This window comes from Sarcophilus harrisii, chromosome 2 (genome assembly GCF_902635505.1).
Source record: "Sarcophilus harrisii chromosome 2, mSarHar1.11, whole genome shotgun sequence".
In the NCBI taxonomy this organism is placed as follows: domain Eukaryota; kingdom Metazoa; phylum Chordata; class Mammalia; order Dasyuromorphia; family Dasyuridae; genus Sarcophilus; species Sarcophilus harrisii.
This window is the reverse complement of record NC_045427.1, coordinates 598,086,366-598,111,838: the sequence shown is the minus strand read 5'-3', so window position 1 is coordinate 598,111,838 and position 25,473 is coordinate 598,086,366. Positions and strand designations below refer to the sequence as shown.

Here is a 25,473-nt window from a genome sequence, read left to right as displayed (position 1 = left end):
AGTGACCTCTCCCCAATAAATCCCACCCTGCTGAGAAAGCAGCCAGGCCGCAGTGAAGGAGGAACTAGAACCACAGTTTTGATGAATCCTTCCTTTTCAAGTAAATCTCCAAGGACTACATGAGGTTATTGACGCCGATCTTTGGTACATTCACATAGGCAAATGCGCAGCCAAGGGGAAAAGAGAAGTTCCCAGAGAGAAAAAAAGGAAATGGTACATTAACTAGAAAAATACACAAGATATTCAGTAAGAATGAAAGCAGAGGCCTCCAGGCACAGAAAGCTGGCCACCCATGAATAGAATGACCTGTCAACATTAAAGGCCAGAATTTTTGTAAACAACAGTAACCTTTTATCAGACCATTATCCTAATCCTATCTGGCTCTTATCACTGGGTCAACAGACCTTTATCAGGCATTCCATTCCATTCTAAGCTTCCCATTTCACCAATAGGAAGTAAGGCTAACTCACTTGCTCAAGATCACAAAGCAAGGAACAGGCTAGGAGAGCTCTGGGGTTTAGACTTCCAGCAGAGCTGACTTAAGCTCATCAATGCTTAAACTTGACCTGAATACTCTTCACAAATTGTCCTTTAAATTGGCTAGTGTTGTAGGTTGGCTTAGGCACGATTATTTGAAAACCTGATACCTACTGGAAAGGGATCAAGCCTTGCTTGAAGAAATGTTAATTAGTATAGAATTTCTGGTAGAAGCTTTTCTTTGCTGAAAGTTCCAGGAATTCACAAACCATAGTCTCTCCAGGCCATACAGTAGTTCAAAATAATTTCACAGTTATTTATTGAGCAGCTTTTCTTGTATTCAACAGAGCAAAAGAAATATGATATGGAGCCTGTTCATAAGGAATAGGCTTCCTGTTGGGAAGAAAAGACACATAGATGAAAGTGACATAATGAGACAATATGAATCTAGGTATAAAGAATGCCATATGAATTTAGAGATTCATTTGTGGAATGGATTGGTTGAGAGGAGTAGACTTTGAGTTGGAAGTTGAAAAATGGGTAGGTTTTAGAAAGGGGAGGAGGAAAATAACTTGAATATGGGAATGAGCAAAGTGTGTGTGCAGGTGTTTGTGGACTTGGGCCTGCATATGAGCATGAGGAATGGAAGAGCTACAGCTGAGACACTGACTTGGCTGGATCAGGGAGTTGATGTTAGTGAGTTGAGTGAGATCAGATCATAGATAGTATGAAGGCTGCCTAAAGAGTATGGATTTTATTCTTTAGGGAAAACTTTTTACAGATACAGTCACCATAGATAAAACTTCAGCAGAGTCCTTGCAGATATGGCACAGTTTTGCATTGATTTTTTTTTTTCTTAATGTCCATTACTGATGGTATGAAATAACACAAGGCTAGTTTCTTTAAAGAGGTGGTACAATGGATAGAGTATGGGGACTGGCCCTGGAGTGAGAAGGATCTGAATTCAAATTTGGCCTTAGACACTATGTGACCCTGGGCAAGTCACTTTACTGTTTGCCCCAGTTTCTTCATCTGTAAAATGAATGGAGCAGGAAATTGTAAAGCACTCCAGTATCTCTGCCAAGAAAACCCCAAATGGGGTTACAAAGAGTTGGACATGACTGAACAACAACAAACTACTTTAAAAGCTCCTGCCTAGAGCCACTTTGACTTGCTTTAAAAAGAACTAGGCTTTCATTTCTTCCAAACCTAGTCTTTTCAGTTCAAACACACTGAATAGATAATCAACAAGCATTTACTAAGCGTCAACCGTGAACCAGACACTGTGCTAAGCACTAAGAATAGAAACAATGATAAAAAACAATACTTGCCTTCAATAAATTCTCATTCCAATAGGGGAGACAACATATAAATAACTGGGTACATAGACAATACATTCAAAGTAAATGGAAGGGTACTCTTGGAGAGGAACATACTAACACCTGGAGAAAAGCCTCCAGCAGATGGGGTTTGAAATGTCTTGAAAGAAACCAAAAATTCAAGAGTTAGAAATGGAAATGGAGAGCATTGAAGGATGGAGGACCCACAGTACTAGGCAATGAGACAGGAAATAAGAGTGTTAGGTTTGAAAACATAAATTGCTGGATTGTAGTTAGAGGAAAGAATCAAGAAAACTAGAAATGTTGAAAGAAGCAGACTATGAAGAGCTTTAAATATCAGAGGACTTTAGACTTTATGAAGGGAGTCATTAAAGTTTACTGAGTAGGGACAAGTGGGAAGAGAATGGGTATGAATAATTCAAATGTTATTTACTCATAAGTCACAGTGGAATTGAAGGGATGAGATCTTTCAGCCATCATCCCTTGCAGAAGAAGCCTGACAGCAGCTTAAAAAGCTGAAGAAAATCCAGTGGGAATCCTTCATTCCAGATTCCCTTCCCAACTTTCTTAAGGGACAGTATTTTCCAAAGAGTGAATCAGGATATGGCACAACAAAAGATTACTCTCATTTGTGAACTGGGCAGAATATTTAATATGACTGTCCCAGAAAATCCACAAACATAGTAAAAAATGACCACCTACTAGGAAAACACAAATCAGCAGAATGGAATGTGGAACAAATAAATAGAAAGTATTGGAAGGAAAGGAATGATGAAGAAGTGGGGCTCAAAGAAAATGACAGGGATTTAGAAAACAGCTGAAAGAAAGTAGCAGAAACCCTGATAAAACAGTCAGGTAAAACACAGAAGTGCTGGAACTCTGACTTCAAGGCTAGGTGTCAGGGGGACCCTGCAGGTGAGTATCCATCTTTTCAGTTTCCGCTTACCTCAAGGTATGAAGCTCCAATAAAGAGGGATAAAGTTGGAGAATAGATAGCTGACCTTGAAGACTTTAAGTTCTGCTTCTCAAACATGCTGGCTATGTGCTCCAAGTCATTCTCAGACTATAAGCTGCAGGGTGCTGATTTATACTAATACAGTGAATTACCTAGAGATTCTCAACTGGATAAAATTAGAACTCTAGGTTGTTTTTTGTTTTGTTTTAAGTGTCAGAGCAGAATAAGGACTTAGAGAGGCAATGCTATCTATGTAACTAGATTTGGACTCAGCTCTTTGTCCTTTAGGGTCTGCTGGGCCCTGTGCCTGGCACATCATTATTAATTAAAGAGGGACCTCTAACAGCAACAAAATGGGTGGGATTATTGTTTGAGTTCATCCCTTCATAAATTTTTTCCCTTGGCAAGATCTCTTGGCTTTATTTGTTGAATTGCAAAGGTTAGTCAGTAAGGGAATATGCATTTATTAAGTATTATGTGGCAGCCTATGATACAAAGAAAGGCAAAAGCCAGTTCCTTTTCTCACAGAGCTCCCCAGTCTAATGCAGATGCAACATGAGAACAACCATGTACAAACAAAAGATATATAAGCATAAATTGGAGATAATCAACCAAGGGAAGACATGAGCATGAAGGGAGATCCAGAAGGGTTTTTGGTATATGGGATTTCAGCTGATCCCTGAAGGAAGCCAGGAAACCTAGAGGTGGAGATGATGAAGGAGAACATTCTAGGCATGGGGGCAGCCAGTGAAAATGTCCAGAGTTGGGAGATGGAATGTCTTGTAAAAGAATCAGCAAAGAGACCAGTATTGCTCCAGAGAATGTTTGGGGGGGGGGGGGGAAAGGGGGAGGAGGGTAAGGTTTGAAAGGTAGGAGGGAGGCAGGGTGTGAAGGACTTTGAATGCCAAACGGAGGATTTTAGATTTGTTCCTAGAGGTGATAGTGGGCTCTCTGAGTTTGCTGAATCAATGCTGCATGGCATGGTCAGACCTCTGATTAAGAAAATCATTTTAAGGCAGTGAGGCCAAAACTGGCTACTGCAATAGTGCAAGGTAATGAGATTCTGCATTATGGGATAGGGGAGGAATATCAAAGGAGAGAAGGCAATGTATATGAGAGATATCATAAAGGTAGAAACAATAAGACTTCAGAACTGATTGGATATGGGGGACTTAGAGTAAGGAGAGGAGGATGATATATAGGGTTCTAGGCTGGATGACTAAGATGATGGTGGCGTTTTTTAGCTGTGAATAGGGAAGTTTGGAAGGGGAAGGGTTTTAGAGAAAAGATATTAATTTCTGTTTTGAACACTTTGAAAAGTGCTGTTTTAGGCACAGCTATTATAGATTCTGTTGCAGGGAAGCAACGTGATGGCAGCAGTGTTTTCAGAAGATTAGTCTGAATTGGAGGGAAAGGGTTGAATTAAGACAAGCCCAGCTAAAAAGTAATTGCAATAACACTAAAGATCTTTGGTGTAAACTCCAAGGCATGAATAATGTTCTCTAGATCCACTGGCAAGGTGGTGACCAGATTTTAAAGCTGTCTTTTTTTTTTTCCCACCCCCAGAAACTTATTATCTTACTCACCGACCACAAAGGCTTCCTCAGCCTGCCTGTAGAATTTGAGCCCATCAACCAGAACTGGTATTGATCTATGGTTTTGCTGGGTTTGCATCCCCTTTTCTTTCCAAAAGCATCTTCAGCCTTTTGGCAGCCCACATGCTGCTGGTAAAGTGGGTGGGGAGGGAATGCAGCAATGTAGCCTGGCCTGCCAATTAGGGGATTTGATTACCAAGATGTCTCTTCTGGGCAGGGCTGCTCCACACTACACACTGCCTAGTCTGAAGGAGGCCGCCTCCACATCAAGCCCTTAGCAAGACATTTTAAGCCCAGAATCTCATGACCAGATTCGGTTTCTTTTACTGTGGTTTAACAATAGCTCTTTCTCCAACAAGTATGAAAAGCTTCGTTAGTAATATGGCATTGGTTGTTGTGGTGGTGGGTTTTTTTTTTTTTTTTTTTCTTTTTTCAAGAGGGCTGTTGTGCCTTGGGGCAGTTTGTGAAAGTCTTAGAAGTGAATGATCTGAGAGTCAGAGAAAGATGATTCAGTTTTTTCTTTGTTAAATTGTTTCCATTTTCACTTTTCTGAAAGAGGCAGAAACTTGAGCAGATGCTGCCTGTGATTTGGATGCTGTTCAATTTCTCTCCTATGGGGAAAAGGGTTTTCTCTGTTTACTAGCCACTTGATTTCATTTGTGGCTGACCAGCATATAGTTACATGGGAGTAAAAAGCCCTTGGCTTGCTCCAACTAACACATGGTGACTTAACCGAGCTGCAGTATTGTTATTTTTCTCCAGGATAATGTTGGTTTAATTCTTCCTTACTGTTTACACTAATGGCGTCTATAACCACCCTTGGTACTTTAACATGTTTGCTTTTCCTTGGATAAATAAATTCCATTTAAAGGCCTCTAGCACTTGACCCTTCTCTAACTGAAGTTCCTTTTTTTTTTTTTTTTTTTGAATTAGCCATGAATTAGCACAAATAATCTAGTTCCATTCTTTTCTCAGCTTTACATAATTATCCATTTTCCATATTTTTGATATCTATTTTGTATCTATTTGTAAAAATTATTTGGTAGGTACAGTGTAAGCTCCTTGGGGACAAGAAAGGTTTTGTTTTGGTCTTTGTTGCTCTAGCATCTAAAACATTGCCTGATACACTATAGGTACTTGAAAAATACTTGAGTTTTTGGTAGTTACACTGTTTCCAAACTTCTTTTAGAAAATTCATTAAGCTGTTTTATTTATTTTTTTTAAAGTTTCTCACAAGAACCTGTAGTATTTTTTAATATGGGAAATAATTGTTGCAAATATGGCCTCAGTAGCTGGTCATAGAACTTGTTTCTAATTTTTATTGACTTTAATCATTAAAAAAAATACAGATATTGAGACTAAGTTACTTCCAAAGGATTTGTGAGTAGTTCAGATATCTTTTGGACTTAACTGATATATTCTTCAACTTATACTTTACTAATACTCTTCCGTAATATTTAAAAATAAATGACAGATACTAAAAATGTTGAAATATGGTTTACTTCTTCCATCTCTTGCAGCCTTTCTGTGTTCCTAATGATTTAACCTAGCTTTCAGATAACATAAAACATTTTTGGGGATGCAGAATCCCTAAAATTATGAGCAGGTAAGTGGCACAGTGAATAGTGTGCCTGCCTGATAACTCCAAATATGGATTTAGACACTTAGTAGTTGTATGATACTGAGCAAAACACTTAACCATGTTTTCCTCAATTTCCCCATCTGTAAAATGAAAGAAGGAAATGGCATACCATTCCTATATTTTGCCAAGAGAAACCTAAATGAAATCACAAAGTATTGGACATAACTGAAAACTACTGAACAACAAATCTAAAAATAAAATGGCAGAAAACAATACTCTGCATAAAATATATTATTTTTTGTGAGAAGCAGTAAAGCTGGGGAAGTAGGAATTGGAAGTCAGGTAAATCTTTTAATAGTATATTATATGTAAATCTGAACATTTTTCACTGTTTTGTGAAGTGCTGAAATGCTTTAAAAGTAAATAAACCACTGTGTATATAGTATGAGCTAACATCATAATCTCATCAATTGCATAAATTTTATTGAAAACAATGAGAATTAGCACTAATGACCATGTATGACCTGTGGCCAGGTGTTTTTATTTTAGAATGGTAAAAAGAAAATCTACCTGTGCTTATTTATATTTCAATTTCTGTTTAATGCACCTTAGTTTATCTCACTGTGAAAATTTATGATAAAAGGAAACTTCTCTTGTTCAAGTAAACAGTCATCTGATTATTAACCAGTCTTTTCTTTGGGGTCTAAATTGGATGTACTTCATAGATAAGACTAATGCAGTGCCAGGAAAAACAGCAAAAGTGCAAAGTGACAATTATAGTCTATGTTTGACCCATTTTAACACCCAAATTTCTTGGGACATGAACCACAAGGATGCAAAGTTCCTGGGGAACTCATTCAGTCCACCCTCCTGATTCCAATTTTCTTTTTAGGAAAGGGCATTTCATTGCTTCACTCAGCAAATAAACATCCCAATTACTGCTGAAGTCAAAGTTCGACTTTATGCCTAACCAAGATAGATTTTCTTCTTGTATTATCTCCCCTGTGATTTTGGAGCTTGCTAGCTCTGGTTTTCTGAAGAACTGAAGCAGCTGTGGGAATAATCACATTAACTCTATATTTATGCAACTATAGTCATATTCCTTTTAATAAAATGTGGCTCTTTGGGAGGCACTCAAAAACCAAGTATTATATCCTGCTGTCACCAGACAAGTTGATGAGACTGGGTTTGATTAAAATGTTATTAGAAATAATCTTACCTACTACATCTTGACTCCCCTAATCACTTAAATATGGTATCATACAAAAATGGTACTTACTTGCATGAATTATGGGATGTCATAGTTTCTGCTGAAGGATCACAAGGTCACTATCACCCAAGTAACACTAACATTTATATAAATGACATTCTGTTGGAATTTAACAAAGAAAACACTTGTGACCTCAGTCATACCTTAGATAACTTTTTTTTTTAAATATATAATCTTAAGGACATCTTGTTCTTTCTTCAGTTTAATTCAACAAATAAATTCATTGCTAGGAATAGACCAAAAAATAATAATAATAAAAAACGTTTTTAGTGGTATTAATCTTCCAATTAGATACAGTTTAACTGTTCTCAATGACATTTTTCAGAGTAAAAATGCCCTCATCCCACTTGCATCCCCCATACTTCTAAAAAAGACTGCTCTGGCTCAGCAAGATTCTGCCTCCTCCACAGCCTTGAGGATGGTACTTCTCAAGTCAACAGTAATATCAGTTTTCTAATCTTTATCTAGAAACCACAACTGTAACATATCCCTAGCCTCTGACTTTTTGGTACCAATACTCCCTCTTATTCTTGTGAGCTTTTTTTCTTGTCTTCTCACTTCTTTTCACCTCTCACCCTCTCCTTGTGGCTCACCCCACAGCTTCTTCATCTCCATTCACCTGGCTGCTGAATGAGAACAGTGGCCTGAACTGTTTTAAGGTGTAGTTCAGTATGAACTCCCTCTTTGGTTAAAAGAAACTTTGTTCCTCTTTTAACATTGTTTGTGGTCAAGTTATTTTGGATGATAGGGGCTGGAGTGCACAGCTTTGGAGATGATTAGAACAGGTTCCATGGTGAAAGCTTAAATGTTTATGAACCGTATGTTACTCTAGAGTCATGCATATGTATCCTATAGGTTTATGATCTATACACTTTATAAAATACATCAAGGCCTTTGAAAGCATTCTGAAAAACACCACCACACAGCAGTGACTGGGGTGGGGAGGCATTTCTGTTTATTCTTGGTTCCAGATATTGTTTACATTTTGAGCTAAGGGAAGGGTTTAAAGTGGTGATTTTGTCTTTTTTTTTTTTTTAAACATTCTAAAAAAAAAGCATAAGCTTTTGATATAAATACAATAGCAAAATCGGAATGAATAAAATCTCTTCTTCCAGAATAGGGAGAGGGAGGAGAGGAAAAAGGGGAAGATATCATTATCACAAAGAGGACAAAAGAATTTCTCTACAACAAACCAAGATGGTGCCAAATAGAATTTTGCATGTAGTTGTTTAATCTTTATAATATTTAAATGAATTATTAAAAAAAAAGATGAATTATTAGCAGTGAGCTTTATAATTGTAGTTTCAATTAGGGGGTTGTGTGAATGGTAACAAAAGTTGAGGCTAGGGAAAACTTCTGACATTACACAGAAGCAGCCAGCCTCTACAATGCCAATAGATATGAAATCGAGGCAAACCAGAGTAATCTGTTTAGTACAAAATTATTCAATATTTTTATTTTTTTTCTTGCACTTTAGGAATTAGACAGAATGGGTCAGTGAATAAATTTCATCTTTCTCAATGATTTGCAGGGTAAGATTTCTTGTGGTGAATACCAAATATTTAGAAATAAACAACCTCAAATAAAACTGATCCTGTTACTTTAGAGCTTGACTAAGGTTTTATCATTATCAGCTTCCATTTCCTTGGTCATTCTGTATGTAGGAGTTGGTTTATAAGGGATTGTGATTTTTTGAGTGTGTGATGTTCCATTTCTGCTATTTTAGTGAATGCTTCCTCATTACCATAGCTCCTAATTTTTCTAGATTGTGAAAATTTTTTTTTTTTAATTTGGCACAGACCAATTATACATGCAAGTAATGCATTTCAATGGCAGATGGATGGTTAAATGTAATCAATTGCAAAATAAAAGTTGTGGTGCAAAGACTACTAACCAAAGTTTGAAAGTGATCGATTTGGAGGTATTGGTACATGTAGTTTCATAGGCTCCGTTACCCTGAAGTTATGGTTAAAGTATGGCCTTTCATTGTGATGATGCCTGAGAATTAGATATATTTTTTTTAAAGGAGGGTACAACCTTGACATTGAGTATTTCCCTCTACCGTGCGTGCAGAACCAGAGATTTAGAGAATAGAAAGAAAAAGAGAAAATATTGAAATTCAAGAAAAGATGAAGATAATTATTCAGAACAAATCATTTTTTTGCAAGTTTGGAGATGAGATCTTTCCACTCTGCCCTCTTCCTTGTGATATACATAGGTGTGATATGCTGCAGCCGTGGTTCTGGCTGTCCTTTAAAAAAGCTCTGACACAAGGCTTCTGTATTACAGATTACATACATTCCACAGTCATAGCTGTTTTGTTGAGCAGGGGCTTTCTCTTCCACAAATGCCACTTTGTCCCCTCTTTTTCCCAAAAAGGCCTCCATTTTCCCTGCTACCTGTCTTGCATGGACAGAGTTGCTCCTGCTATGTGAATCATAATGGGAAAATCTATTTTTGTCTTGAAGATAAACCAACAAACTCCAATGCGTTCCCCCAGCTGCTTGATTGGAGTTATTATTGATGGGTAAGAATATAACTCTCTTGTGGGGCAAGTCAAGAGGCTGAAGGAACAGGGTGATCTCCTCTGGATTGGTGGTACACTTGATGAATTGAGTAACTTCTGGGCTGATAAAACACACTTGGTCTGAGCAGTCATGGAACTGGTCGCTAGCAAAGTACTCAAAAGCAAATCCAATAATATGATCATTAAGCCAGCTGGGAGGATCCAACAGCGAAACATCTGATTCCCGTAGTAAACTGTCCATGTAACTCAAAACAACAGGGTCCATTCTGCACAGAGACCAACTGGAAACAAACGCCAAGAGCTGAAGCAAAGGGTAGAAGATAACATTTACTCATGTATATCTTGTATAAATACTTTTGAGAAAACTAAATCATATTTGTACGAAGTGTGGAAGAACAATAGATTATATCAAACGACCTATATTATAGCTCTTATTCAAAACATCTTATTCAGGTGTTTTGGCCCCAGATTTTTTATCAGTTAAAAAAGAAATCACATTAGTACTATCATGTGCTGCCCTCCCCAAAATTCACAAGGTTGTGAGACTTCAATGACATAGTTGATATATATTAATTCTATTTGCTACATAAACGTTGGTTATTATTATCCTATTCCTATTTTGTGGATGGGAAAATTGACAACTAGTAATAAAAACTAAAACTCAAGTCTTTTGAATCAGTGCAAGGCTTTGTTGACTACTGTCATAGTCACAGCTGACATTTTTATGATATTATAGTGCACATTCTGAAGTATTATAAAAACTTCCAGAAGAAAACATTCTGGAATTCCCAATTCCAATGAAATCATGAGTCTAGTCCTTGTCCTATAAAATTTTAAAAGATCTCCAAAATAACCCCAGGAAGGAACTACAGATACTGTTGCCCCCTTTTGTTTTAAAAGATGAGAAAAATAACGTCCAGTTGAATAAAGAGCCGACATTCACAAATCTCATATAGAGGTGGGACTCAGTGCTTAAGTCCAAGTATGTTATTTGTTTTCTCTCTAAAAAATGTTTGTTTAAATAGAAATTGTTTTTAGTCTGCTAAGATGGTAATAGGCTTAATTCTTCCTCATAGGGCTGTTGTGAAGAAAGTGCTTTATAAACCTTAAAGAACTATTGTATACCAAAGATTTATTTGTGTTTAATGTTAGATAAGATGCTTCAGCAAATAAGGAAACACTTTTTAATAATGCAACAAGAAAACTTTAGTAAGAATATAAGTTTTACTTTGTCTCAAAAGAAAAAAAAAAGGTGAAAAGTAAGCACAGCCTCCTTTTCTGCTTTTGGGGTGGGAGTAGAAATTGATCATTAGGGGGATTGTAATAAAGTTGATTATCTCCTGATCTAGTTCCTTGGAAATGCTTGCATTGAGTTAGGGAGCAAATTTGTTTCAGTATTTTATCTTTGGCACTAGGTGCTAGAGGAGTGCTTACTCCAAAAGGAACTGTTTGTTCTTTCCCTACATAAGATGCCATTATAGAAAACATCAATATGTTATCAATGTACATAAATCAGGCAGTTCTGAATAGTACTGGATTTACAGTATCTTGTGTTCTCTACAGATAAAACATTAAGAATTTATTGGATTCATTTAATAGAAAATTCCTTTGCAGTCAAAGTTTAATAAAAGAATGAATCACATTATTTGTAATGATATATTTTTTAAAATTTCATATACTAGTAAAGCTATTACAAAGCACAAAATAGTCAAAGATTAAATGTTATTTTTAAAAGGCTAACAATTTGATGCAAGGTGTCTTGATTACTTGTTAACTTAAGAATTTAAAAAAACACTGGAGTAAGGAACTAGACATTAAGAAGTCGCATGGCAAGTCATTGAACTTTTCTATGTCTGAGTTTTATCAATTGATAAAATGGCAGAATTGTAGTGGAGGATTCTGAAGACTCTTCTGGTTTGAAAATTCTGTTGAGTCTAAGTCTAAAACTTTCATATAATTCTTGCATTGTAGGTACTTAATAATTGTTGAAAAAAAGAATTAATGTTTAAGAAGTGGTGGTTAGATGTTACTTGAGGAAATGCTTCCTACTGCAGTTTGTTAAATGATTTTCAGACCTAGTTAACATGCCATGTTTTGTTGTTCAGTTATTTTTCAGTCATGTCTGACTCTTTGTGACCTTATTTGGTGTTATCTTGACAAAGATATGGGGATAATTTGTCATTTCCTTCTCCAGCTCATTTTACAGATGAGGAAATTGAGGCAAACAAGGTTAAATGACTTGTCCAGGGTCACACAGCTAGGGTCTGAGGGTCAGATTTGAATTTAGGAATATGTGTCTTCTTGACTCCAGACCCAGCATTCTATGCATTTCACCTGCTCAACTATGTCATTTAAATAGTAACTACTGAGCAGAGAAAAAAATCTTTAAAGTTGCTTAAAAGTTGACATGCAAAATTAATATTTTTAAATCAAATGACACCTATAGTTAAGACATTTGATTACTCTTGATATTTTATATATTACAAAACAGTAAATAATGATTAAATATCAGAATCACTCATTCTATAGAACTGCTTCTTGTAATATAGTTTAAAATCATATTATAATAAGGATTCTACAAGTAAATTAGAGCAAAGGAGTAGAATCCATTGAGATTAAGTATTAACCTTATTGTGTATCTAAGTTATATTTTAATATATTTAACATCTACTGGTCATCCTGCCATTTAGGGGAGGGGGTGGGGAGGGGTAAGAGGTGAAAAATTGGAACAAGAGGTTTGGCAATTGTTAATGCTGTAAAGTTACCCATGTATATATCCTGTAAATAAAAGGCTATTAAATAAAAAAAAAAAAGAAAAAAAAAAAAAGAAAAGAAAAAAAAAAAGAGATTAAGTATTAACAATAGCATTTACAGTGAAATATACTCTATAACATATGTGGTTTCATCCCTGGAAAATGTACATATGGTTGTCAGAAGATGAAAAAGCTAATATTGTTTGCTTTAGTAACAAAGCCTCACTAAGGAAGTCCAGACTTTTGACTCATTTCTTTTAAAATGTATAAAATATATAAAATTTATTTACATAAATATATGAATAACAATCTTTCATATATAGATCCATGTATGTACACACACACGTATACATAAATTAAAAAAAATGAGTAAAAAGTCTAGACTTAGTTATCATGACGCTTTATTAAAGCAAACAATAAATTTATATAATAATTTTAAATAAAATATATAAATCACTTAATAACAGCATCTCCTATATCTACATATACATAATGTAGAAGATAAGTCATTGGTTTTTATACATTCACATATATTTTATATTACATAATGTTCCTTAAGTCATCTTATATTTACATACACATCTATAAAACAATCTCAGTTTGATGTTATCACACAAAATTAAAATTTTACATCTTTAAATTGGAGATAATATCCATAATTTTAGTTCCCAGAAGTTGATACATTATTCATCTCATGAGATTACTAAGGAATTCAAATGGTAATCAATATAAAGTATAACCTTAAAATATTCTGTAAATGAGTTATGAAGAACTTTCTAACAATTATCAAGCTTACCCAAAATGCACAGAATCCCAGAGATAGAAGAAACTCTAGAAAAAATCATATAAGGATTTGTTTTAAGACGTCATAAAAAAAGCAGTAGCTCTGCTGCACAGAATAAGTGCCTAAGAGATCTTATTTTTCAAATATACTCTTTATTGTACTATGTAAGGTTTAAATGTTAATTGCTCAGAAATATCCCAACTGCAACTGACGGTCACTGTAACATGACACTCTAATTGCCAGTAAAATGATTCCCTAAATTTAATCAAGGCATAAGTGCCAGTTGTGTATTAGTGGTCAAGTCACTTATTGAAGTTAATGACAATTTCATCTATGTAATGATCAGGTCTAAAGTATAACCCAGCAAAATCAAGTTAAGAATTTTAACAAAATTTCACTTTTTGAATCAACCATGGAATTTTTGTTAGTATTTTGAAATCAAGTAGCCCAAACTCCCACCCAACATATGAATGTTTGCTAAATGGTCATCCAGTCTCTGGGCTTGAAATTTCAGAAACGATACCTTCTCTGTTTTGAAATGCAGCCCACTTCTCTAGTTAAGATCCCATCTGGAGTGTAAAATTCAGTTCTGGCTGCCACATTTTATGAACACTAACAAGCTGGAGAGTGTGCAGTGCAGAGTGAGTAGGATGGGATGGGCCATGAGTACAACATACCCTATAAAAATCAGTTGAAGGAGCTGGAGCTGTTTAGCCTAAGAAAAGAAAGCTTAGGATTTTAGGGGTGGAGTGGAGAAGAGTGGGTATGACAGATATTTTCAAGAATATGAGGGCTATGATATAGAAAAAAGATTAGTCTCGATTTTGGGGAAAACTTCTAATTTTCTAACTTTTGCAATGCAAAAGTGAAGCAGGCTGCCTCTGAAAGTTGTAATTTCCTCCTCACTGGAACTTTCCAGCCAAAACTTAAAAAAAGAGTTCTTGATATCCAATGTTGAGCTAAGCACTAGGGAGACAAAAACAAAAGTGAAGTCAATGCTTGCCCTCAAAAAGCACACATTCTAGTGGGAATTCTGAGAAGAGGATTTGTTCTGATAGAATTGAATAAACATAGAATACTAGCTGTTTTCTAGAGTTTCTTCTCTGAGAGTCTGTGGATTTTGGAAATTTGTTGGAAAGTTCTTAACTCATTTATAGAATATTTTATGATTATGCTTTAAATTGATAACCATTTGATTTCCTTAGCAATCTCATGAGATGAATAATGTATCAACCTCTGGTAACTAAAATTATGGATATTATCTTCAATTTAAAGATGTGGAAACTGAAGCTCAGAGTTTAAGTGACTTGCCTGAGGTACCACAGCTGGAACCCAGGCCTTCTGATGGCTAGTACTCTTTCCATTACACAATTCAGATTCCCCATAACAGCCTCCACCCAGCAATGGTCCTAATACTGTTCTCTGGAGAAACAGTAAATTTAATCTCTTTTCCATATGACAGCCTTTCAAATAACAATAGATGAAAAATATTTTAAAAAGATAACATATGCAGAACTGCTAAGAATTTCCACATCAACGGGGCCTGCTACAGACAGCTGGTGGAATACTGTTAGATTCAATGTGTTTGCATCTGTAGTGCCTGATCCATAATTGGCACTGAAAAAATGCTTTTTGATTTGAATTTATTAGCTGAATGACATACAAATTTTATCTTTTCCTAAGCCCCATACCATTCAGATTCATTATTACATTACTGTGTTCCTCCAGGCAAAAAACCAAACTCCAAATCAAACTAGCAATCATTAAGTCTCCTGAATTGGTACTAAAACCTTTTTTTTAAAGACCTTATTGCAATCTATCTTATTCTAATTTTTATGTCAGCTAGTTCCTCTTAAGCATCCCCTCCTCTGATTAGCAGATTATTTAATCTCCATAGATTTAAATTTTACTGACATTTCATTTTAAAAATTACTTCCAATTTCCAAAAAATTATATATTTCATCACAATTAAAATATGACAGGGTTGATATCACAAGTGATTTTCCAAGGAACCAATTAAATTTCTTTTCACCCAAGATACTTTTCATCAAAATTCTCCTTGCTGGAGACAAAAGTCTCCAAAGCAAAAAACCTGAAACAATCTCAATAAGCCAGTCAAGTAAAGAATGGCTACCACAAAAATTAAAGCAATAGTACAAAGAACTATACCAAAAAATCCTGTTTCGGTGAACCTAAGCTGAAGAATTTCTGTTTAAACAAAGTTATTTTATAGCTCAATATTAGTTTGGAGATTAAGGCAGATTTTTGTCTGCAATGTTGCTAAAATGAAAATAAAAAATGTCATAAAATAAATGTAATAAAATTCAAAATTCAAAAGTATAATTTTTCAATAAATTTTCAAGTTATGTCTGTGACTTAGAAAGTTAATGTGAAACTCTGCTGTATTAATATTGCATTGTTCTCAGTGGAATAACTATATTTCTGTAGATTGATCTCAAATTGGGTGAAAATTTGAAGGTCAAAAAGATAGCATCCTGTCCCTTTTTAATTATTAATGCTCAATTGTTGGCTACAGTGATAGGCACTATAGAAATGCACTGATGAGTGAATTTTGACAAAAAAGCAATTCTAACATGTCTCTTAAAATGCTAATTTAAATTTTGTCAGCCAGTTTATAGCTTGATATTTACATGACAGCACAAATTTCAAACATTTTTTAGAAATTGAGTATTTTCAATGTTAATCCTACAATCCAGAAGCCTTTTTTTAAAAATTGCATTTGAAAAGGTAATTTAAATTTGTCCACACAAGATATGAACGAAATAATCTGAATTAGATTTTCAAACTATATCCTAAAAATGCATTACACATGAGTCTTTTGTGATCTAGCAAATATGAATTCATAAATTTCAACATCCACACGATGACAAAATACCACTATTTTACAAGTGAAGAAATTCAACTATCAGTTTTTAAAAGAATTTTGATGCTATGCCTGACAAATGTTTACAAAACCTGGCAGTGGAAGATGGACACTTATTACCTTCCATTACTTAAAAATGTCTTATTTAAGAGGAGAGAGGTGAAGATAACCTCTTTGAGAGTCTCCTTAGTCTCAAAGTTCTAAGATTTCCTTTTTTTTTTTTTAATCTAGGCATATTTATCAATGCAAAGAGGTAAAGCAAAAGTACTGAAAGATTAACTGTTCCCAGTATACTACCAGTCTTCCTTCAACCTCTAGGATTCAAAATATAATCAAATTACATATTTTTCTTTTATATTAGAAGAGGATCTCAATTCGGAGTAAATATTAAGCAACTTTCTTTTAGATATCCATGATTATCCTTTTCTATCACAGACTTGTCCTTTGTTTGGAAAACTTCCTATGCTATACTATATGATAATGAATTAAAAACTTATTAGTCTAAACAAATTAGGAAAAAGACTAATTTGAACTAGTAAAAAGTCTGGCTAGCAATCCCATTTTAAGAATATTGAAAGTGCAGTAGAAATAGATGGGATTTAGAGTCAGAAGATTGGGCTTGACTGCCTGCATTGCCATACCTATAAATTACAACTTCTCTGGGCCTTAGTTTCTTCATCTTTTAAGATGGGAGTTTACTGGGCTAAATGATCTCTGATGGTACTCTCAGCACCAAATCCAGAGAGACTAATAAAAATCGAGGTTCAAAGAAGTTGGTCCATAGTCATGTAGCTAAGAAGTGTCCTAGTTAAAGAGTTCAAACTATGGCTCCTAAGTCTATCATTGTCTATCTTTTGTAAAAACATGAAAATAAATTTTTTTTCTAGAACCTACTTTAGCAAACCAAAAACTAACACAGTATGGTCCAATAGAAGGCTCAGATGAATAACTTATTTATATTCATCATTGTTTGGTATGCAAATTGTACTTGAAAAAACCTTGAAAACAGTTCTTTTAAAAAGGTTAAACATTTTCCTCAAAGTTAATTTATGTTCTGCAAATTCTTTCATAGCATAAGACATATTTTTGTCCTGTCCTCAAGTTATCTAATTATTGGATTCCAAACTAATTAGGTTTTATTTTTTTATTTACTAAAAGAAGTTATAAGATTGGTCTATGAAAAATGAACTTTTCCTTTCATAAATGTTTTTAGCCTTTTAAAACATAGTCTTCTGAATAACTGTGTTAAATAAAGCACATAATGGACATTCTCCTGCAGTAGTAGACCAAGGTCCTTAATATAAACTAGTTAGCTAGGCAATGTTATTTTTATTTTCTCATTAACTTCAATGTAGACTTATGGGAAAGTCATCAAATTCAGGTTTTGAAAAAGCAAAAACCTATTAATAATAATCTCATGAATATAATTATTCATTGGCCATCAGGCAATACCAAGATTAGGGTCAAAACTGCCCTCTGAATACTTGAATATTAAAAAGGCAAATTATTTACAGGCATTGAGATGATAACATATTTTAATAAAGGAAAACGTACGAAGTTAATTTCTTTCAGAAAGGTTTTCTCCAATGTGTAAGATTTTTAAAAAAGCTTTCCAATGACCAAATGTTATCTTTTCTTTATAGATAGAAAATATCAGAAAAAGTGTATTTGGTCTTTAACAAATTTTTTGGGCAACAATAACGTGGCATACAAAATAGGCACCTGGAACACAGACAGTGAACTCTCCTTAGAAACAGGTGATTTGTGATATTACGGTATTCAAAACACAATTTGATGATTACTACATTTTAAAAGGACAGAGTGAATAAAAGCCTTGAATTAAAAAAAACAACAACACTACATTTGCCAAAACATTTTATGCATGACAATTTTTTAAATGTTAAAGTTTGGATTGAAATGCAAACTATGTTTAAATAGTTTTGAGTTAGACATTTTAATAATATCCTTCTCATCTTAGAATATCTTTTATTAATAAGTTTAAACAGCTATAGGTCATTTTAGGACGACAGATTTACAGTTGGAAGGAGCGTTTATGGAGCGTTTATGAATATTTTGTTCTATAGTTCTCAATTTACTATACTAGTGTCAACAGTTCTGAACAATTGGCTCTGACATGGATATGGCAAGTTCTTGGGGGAGGGGGGGGTGTTGAGCTACAATCTGTAAATTCATTGGTGTGGAAACTTCTGTGTTAATCATCAACTTCATAATTTATAAATTCAGTTATCTGGGGGCACCTAGAGGTGAGGAGATCTGACCCAGGCAGTTCTGCTGCAAACCCTTCCCTGCAGCAGGTGAATCCGAAGTGACCTCAGGGCCCGCCGCCTTCTCGGAGTGAGGGGCACTCCGCGACCGGGTACTATGAACTCCAATGTGTCAAAAGAAAAATTTGAAGCTAGGTTTTCCAACCTCCAGGATTCACTATCCATAAAATTATCTCCTTAAGATAACTAAGTAATATGGATAAACCATTTAACAAATAGCTTTGAGAAGTAGATTTCATATTCATATTCAGGAAGATTACCTAGATTTTTAAAATATTAGTTTCCCCTCACTGTATACAAATAATCTTGGAATTAAAAAAGTAACAAAGTTTCTTCTCCCCTCCCGGGCTGTCTAAATAAGCTTTCCAACTCAACATTCCAACAATATCTACTATGTTCATCTGTGAAGCAAAAGGGTTTTTAAATCTTTTATACAGAAATTCACATCTCAAGTTTAAACATATAGGTATGGGTCTTAGATTTCTAGCTTGTTAAAAGTTGGAAGGTACTTTAAGAATTCTTTTAATCTAGCTCAACTTTATTCAAACAAAATTATCAGGAATAACACGTTTTACTTAATTATATCATATACAATCAACTCTTTATACGTTTATATCCATCATTTAATATGGCATTTACAAATACTATCTTGGATTCATAGTTGTTAAATATTTCTCATTCCTGGGAATATAAAACTGCTAGAGGGCGGGTCCAAAGCAATATTTATGTAGCATTTTATGACAGTCAAGTACATATTGTGGATATTCCCATCCTCGATTTACATAAGGGGTTCAATCTGTCCTAAGCTCTTTCCACTAAATTACACTGGCGGCTATCGAGATTCGTTTTAGCCCAAAGCCCATTGGAGTGGAAGTCTGATGACTAGGGTTCTAGGCCGAGTCCTGCCACTTCCTATGTGACCCTGATCAAATTAGCCTCTCTAGCTTGTTTCCTCATCTATAAAATGGGAACACTTGCCTTGACTATTTCTGTGAAGAGCAACTGAGGACGCCTGGGAAAGTATGCAGTAACTGCCCAGTAGTTCAAGAATGTAGGGTAATAATATCAGCCGACTAAAATAATTATTTGTTTGCGGAAGAAAAATATCTAAAATAGGGGGCTTGTGGCTTACCACATAATACGACATGTAAATTAATTTTTTTAAAACTTCAAAGCCTTCTCCCAAACTGGGCACGGATGACAGGAAGCTGTTTAACAACGGAGAGATAATAGGGTGAGCTCGTTTAATGAGGAACCCGAGGCAGGGTTCCCCGCCCCCCTTCCAGACTCACTCAATGGGGGCAGGAGCCGCGAGGTGGAGGAGGGGAACAGCTGCTCCTCCTAGGTCTTCAGGTCAGAGCCTGGGAATTCCCAGCAAGGTCTGGGCGGGCTGACAAGTATACAAAGTTGCCTTCTGCCGTGGGAGGCTTGGCTGACAGTTTGCCCCAAGACGAGTCCCCGGGGTTCTGGCAGGTGCAGCCCCGGGTAGCGCCGATGGGGCTTCAGGGAGCTCACAGTGAGCAGAGCCCTCCGCCAGGCGGCCCTTGCTGCGCGGGTAGCGGGGGGGGGGAGAATCCCAAGCCGCCGCCGCCGCCGCCGCCGCCGTCCCAGGTAAAGGGCTGGGGAAAGGGAGGAGGGAAGCGGGGAGACTCCCTCCCGCCTCAGGGTCCTTCGCTCACTCACGTGGAACGTGCGGCACGTGCGTGTGCGTGCGTGTGGGGGGGTCCTCGCCTCAAGGAGAGCCGCCCTTCCCCTTCCTCGCCCAGCACCGCCGCCGTCTCGGGTGGCAGACCGCGGGGAGGGCGTCCCCGAGACCCTCGGAGCCGCGGCCTGGCTTTCCTTTCCAGATTTCAGAAGAGACAGACTGCCGGGGGCGGGGCCAGGGGGACAAGCTGCCCCATCCCAGCCCTTCCCACGCGAGCGACTGGCCCTCCTCAGCTCCGCAGCACCGGCTTACATCGGCTGCTGCCGCCCTCTTACCTGCCTCGGGCTTCGCCCCCCGGGACGCGCCTCCGTTTTGGCTCGCGCCAAGCCTTCCCCCTTCCCTCCCCCCCAGCGCGCACCGTAAAGCGAGGGCAGCCGTCGCAAACCCAGCTCAGTCTTCCTTTCTACCCGTTCTACCTTTGCGACATCGTGCTTGGAGTGAGAAAGTCAGGCGTCATTAACAGTCGTAGTAACGGAGCAAAAAAAAAAAAAAAGGGGGGGGGCGGGGGAAATGGAGGCGAAGAGTGTCGCACGCAAGCGCGCCCTTCAGAGAGGGAGAGAGGGATAGGGCGTGTTCGGGGAGTCGAGGGGACTGACGAAAAGGGGCGTGGGAAGGGTGCGCGTGCCTGTCGCGGAGCCCAGAGGGAGGGGCCCGAGGAGAAGGGGCGCGCGTGCGCGCGGTGACCGGCTAGCGAGGAGGCGGGGGCGCGGACTGAGCCGAGAGCGGGGGACCGCGTAGAGAAGGCAGCGGGGCGGTTGCCGGCGCTGTTTTCGGGAAGCCGAGGAGCGGCGGCGGCGGCCGAAGCGCGTGCTGGGGGTGCGGGGGAGCCTCGCGGCGGGGATGAGTGCGGCGCGGGTGGAGTCGGGCTGACAGGGCGGCGGACGCAGGGGATGAACGGCGGTCAGACCCTCCTGCTTCATCCCTCCCAGAGCCCGAGTCCCGCCGCCTCGGCCCCGGCCCCGGCCCCGGCCCAGGGTCTCTCAGCAGAGGCCTCGTCCGCCCCGGGCTGGGGGCTCCAGCCGAAGAGGCGGCGGTGGCGGACCCTGTGACGACTGGAGGTAAGAGCCGCGGCGGGGCCACCCTGCCCACGTCTTCTCTTCTCTCCCGCGGCGGGGCTGCTCGGCCCGCGCCCCGCCCCGGCGGCGGGCCGCCCCCGCCCGGCCCCAGCCGGCCCGAGAGACCGTTGGTCCGGCCTCGGAAGTCGCGGGGGCTCCGGGAGGGGGCGTGTCTGGGCCGCGCCGGGAGGCCGAGGCAGGCTTGCGCCGGACGGCCCCGAGCTGCGGCCGGGGAGGGGGCTGCGGCTGCTGGGCCGAGCTTGGGCGCGCCGGCCTCGCCCCCTGGGCGCGGGGCGGGCTCCTTCAAGGTCACCCGGCGGCCCCCGCCCCCTCCTCTCTGCTCCTCGGCGTGACACCTCGCGCCGGGTGGGAGGCTCCTGCCCCTCACTCCGAGAAGGCGGCCCTGAGGTCACTTCGGATTCACCTGCTGCAGGGAAGGGTTTGCAGCAGAGCTGCCTGGGCACGTGGAGCACGGTCTAGTTATCGATCTCTTTATTATTTATTAAGCGGAGCCCTGCTGAGAGGGATGCCGCAGCCTTCCTACGGGCTCTCTCTCGCTGTCGCTTTCCGATGTTCTGGAAAAGGAGCCTGTGCCCAGGTCCCCAATGTTTCAAGTTAGAAGAGTCATCTCGGGCCGCTGCTGCTGCTCCTTGGTACCTCAGGCTTTCTCAGAAGAGCAAGTGCAAAATGCTGCACTGATGTCATTAGTAACAAATCTGGCCGCTGGAAAAGCCCTTCCACGCCAGAAAGGGCTCTCTTTGCTCTCGCTGTGTTAATCAAGAGTGTTTGAACTTCGAAGACGCTGATGCATTCAATCAGATCCAATGGTCCAGTTTAGAATTTACCTTTCAAGATAGGTCTCTTGGAAGCAAAAATTCATTCATCTGGGAGAACTTTATCATAACTATCGTGTACCATAAAGGGGAAAAAGACTTTCCTCTTGTTTCTTCTTTGTGATATAGGTAGGCAGAGTAAAATAGCATGGTTTTATTCCAAGTTTATCGACAGTTAAGTGCTTGCTTTTTTTTTTTTTCCACTAGTGGTTGTATCATGAAAAAATTTTCCTGATGTTTGTTATAGTTTAGAGATTCAAGAATATGATGTAATTTAGAGAGAATTCAAAATTAATCACCGAATGGCCATAACACCAGCCAATGTGACAGTTGTGCTGGAGGATATAAGGCATCTTTTTTAGCCTTAATTCTGTTCCATTCTCCATTTGGTTTAGAATTAATATTTTAGTAATAACATTAAAACAAGCGTGTTCTACTTTCCTGATGCCTTTCCCTATGTAACAAAATTAGCTTTTAAAATAAATAGTTTAAGCATTTCTAACTGGAATTATAGACCAACTTAGTTTTCAGTCATAATGTCAGGTGGAAAAAAATCTGTGCTGTTGCTCTGATCTTTTTAGAATTTTTTCTCTGGGGGAAGAGAAAAATTCCAGTGCTGCTTGGTATGAAGTGAAAATAAAAATTTAAAATTGTCATTTAAAAATTTTAAAATATTGTTTAAATTATGCTTTATTTTATACTATCTTGCTACCATTATCTTTGCTGTTCAGTTATGGATGATGTTTTATTTTCTCTTTAGAATATTTGGTAGTCATCTGGGTTTTGTAGATTATAGATTGTGGCCAAAAAAAGTTAATTTTGGCAGTTTGGCATTTTACATATTTTGTACAACTGTGATTTTTGTGTAATATTTTTATTGGCATTAGATTGAATTTTGATTTTATCAATGAAATGCATGAATAAATAAAAATTTTATTGACCACATAATAAGATCGAGAGATAATGGTTATACTGCCTTGGATTCCAAAGATATCCTTACTCCTTCAAGATAAGGAAGGCCTCCTAGTCAATTGGATGAATCCTTTTTGTAAAACTTACTTGAAAGGCATGGACAAGATAGGTAGGTGTGGCTAGATGGTGATCTGCATTTTGGAGGAATGTCCACTTCACTGTTATAGAGGGATCTACCCTCCTCCCTCTGCTAGTCCTTACTCTGTCTCTGTCTCTCTCCACACAATACACATACACACTCATAAGACAATAAATATAAAGATCATTTTAGAAAAGATGTTCTGAAAACTTGCCAATATCGTATGAGATTAATTATTAAAATCAAAGATAAGACTTTTTAATTTGAAAAAATAACAATTGATATTTTATATTTTTGTTCATGATCTTGTACTAGTTATTAAGGGATTCTAGGTTAATAATAGGATGATTTCTTTCCTGTCCTCCTTCTCCCATCTAATATCTTTTATATGACAGTGCTTTTCTTCCTGTTAGAAGAAATGTTGATGTATTCATTGAAAGCTTGGAATATATGGATTTGTAGGGATCTTGGCAGTTTTCTTCCTTGATCACAACTTCTTTTATAAAATTGGACCCATATTCAGAGAGGGAGAGGGAGAAGGAGAAAGAGGGAAAAGGAGAGTGTAGTAGATCTTTACTTTGCTGTATTTATTTGCTTCTTCCTTTAGGTTAAGGATCATGCATCACAGTAGAAAGTGTTAACTAGTAAATTGCATTTTGAAGTACTTTACAACATATTTATACATTTTGACTGATGAAATAATAACAAAATAAGTTGGACTGGTATTATTTAGTTCTTGATGAAGAAGAATGATTGTCTGGGTTTTTTATATTCTTTTTAAGTGAAGGATCTGGTAGAAATTAATAATACAAAATCTACCCGTACCATTTCTCTTCCTTTTAGAATCTGTTCAATTGCTAATAGTCTATTTGAGAGGAATCTCATAAATTTTAAAGAAAAACTCATTGCCCTTTAAAATGAAAAGATTATTTTTATAATCCTGAAAATACTACTTTAATGTTCTTTTATTTGTAGAGCACTAATTTCTGAGGAGTTAAATAGAAGGAAGGACATTTGGTGAACTGAGCACTCTGAAGTCTGTAACTTGAGTTGGAATTTATTCTTTCACTATCTTTGTTGGATCATAGATTTAGAACTGACAAGGATTATTTAAACTCTGAGCCTCAATTTCCTTATCTTCATGGGTTTAAGTCTGGCCTGAAACACTAGGTGTATGATGTGACCCTTTAATCACTTAACCCTGTTTGCCTCAGTTTCCTCATCTGTGAAAAGAGCCTAAAGAAGGTTTAGTGGCAAACCACTCTAGGTGTGACAGAAATATAGACATCACCACTACAACGCGATGGGAAGGGAGGAGTTGTGAAGGTTGTAAGAAGCAGCATGAAGTTCATTAGGTCCTTCAAAGCTTTGACACATCTTTATTCGACAACCCTTTGGGCAAGCCTGTTAAGCTCTCTGTTACCCCCAAGGAAATCTTAGACCAAATTGCACAATTGTTGATCTTCATTGATAGAGGGAGTTTTTACATATTTTTACATGAGAGCACCATGTGGATCAAAGGAAAAAAAGGACAATATTTAATCATCCATTTGAAGGAAGAGATATATAAATATTAAATTTAAACATGTGCACTATTTTAAGTACTTCTGTAGGCAAATATTTGCTATTTTCATTTTCTAGGTAGGAAAAAAATTCATGGAGATGTTGAAGGACTTTTTTTCCCTGTTTGAATGAAAAAAGAAAAACCAAGTTTTCATATATTGGATTTTATTTAAATCACAACATACCTTTATGTTGTGTTATTACCTTATGTAATTGGTATATAATAGTAGTTAAGGAATAAAAAGTCATAACAACATAATGGATTGAAAATAAAAACCTCTGTTTAAAACAAACTAATTCATACAGTTAAACATATTTCCTAGGAAGAAGAGAATTTTTCCTTTTTTAGGTTCCAGTCTTTGACCTAATGATAACAAATTGAATGACATTTGATATCAGAAAGTCAGTTTCAGAGTTCTGTGGCACCTGTTTATGACTTTTACTTTTAATGATGACATTTTGAGTGAAATACTATAGAATTTTGTAAATGTAGTAAAAGAATGGATTTTGGACTTAAATCACTTTAAAAATCTATTTTCAATAGAATAATTGACTAATTTTGAACTTTGGAAAAGGAATTCAAGTATATTCCTTTAATTTCTCTCTTTTATTAACAAAAAGCTGTAGTACTTTACATTCTACTTCTGTTTAACCCATATACCCCAAATATGATTATTTTTCACTACAAGTTTGTTTTATATAATTAAGTATTTGTTGTATGGAATGACTTGTCAATTTCTTTAAAATGTAATTTATGTTAATAATAACTTTCTCTCCTCTTCCTTTCTTGTTAACCCTTTATAATCCAGCTTCA

The 25,473-nt window shown here is 37.4% G+C and overlaps 2 protein-coding genes across 13 annotated transcripts in view; one reads left to right on the top strand and one right to left on the bottom strand.

The window, feature by feature from the left end:
• Positions 1-8,152: 8,152 nt before the first annotated feature.
• On the bottom strand, positions 8,153-20,678 carry SENP8 (SUMO peptidase family member, NEDD8 specific). Of its 4 annotated transcripts, none has more exons than XM_031956324.1 (2): positions 20,574-20,678; positions 8,153-10,047 (listed from the first exon to the last, which is right to left on the bottom strand). In XM_031956324.1, the coding sequence occupies exon 2, from the start codon at positions 10,009-10,011 to the stop codon at positions 9,373-9,375; it is 639 nt and encodes a 212-aa protein (XP_031812184.1). In that variant the 5' UTR covers positions 10,012-10,047; positions 20,574-20,678; the 3' UTR covers positions 8,153-9,372. The 4 variants fall into 4 exon arrangements, with proteins under 4 accessions (XP_031812184.1, XP_031812183.1, XP_031812185.1 ...); XM_031956323.1 differs by lacking the exon at positions 20,574-20,678 and adding an exon at positions 20,433-20,506; XM_031956325.1 differs by lacking the exon at positions 20,574-20,678 and adding an exon at positions 20,136-20,212.
• A 182-nt stretch (positions 20,679-20,860) lies between these two features.
• MYO9A (myosin IXA) overlaps positions 20,861-25,473 on the top strand; it is a 301,754-nt gene continuing 297,141 nt past the window's right edge. For 5 of the 9 annotated variants that reach the window (XM_031956316.1, XM_031956313.1, XM_031956318.1 and 2 more), the window contains exon 1: positions 20,861-21,215. The gene's annotated coding sequence lies outside the window, so the exon portion shown is untranslated. The remainder of the gene's footprint in view (positions 21,216-25,473) is intronic. The other 4 variants (XM_031956317.1, XM_031956319.1, XM_031956315.1 and 1 more) reach the window with 2 other exon arrangements.

Bases quoted from the DNA above. Each gene is read 5' to 3' on its own strand.
- SENP8 (XM_031956324.1), bottom strand. From the start codon at position 10,011: ATGGACCCTGTTGTTTTGAGTTACATGGACAGTTTACTACGGGAATCA.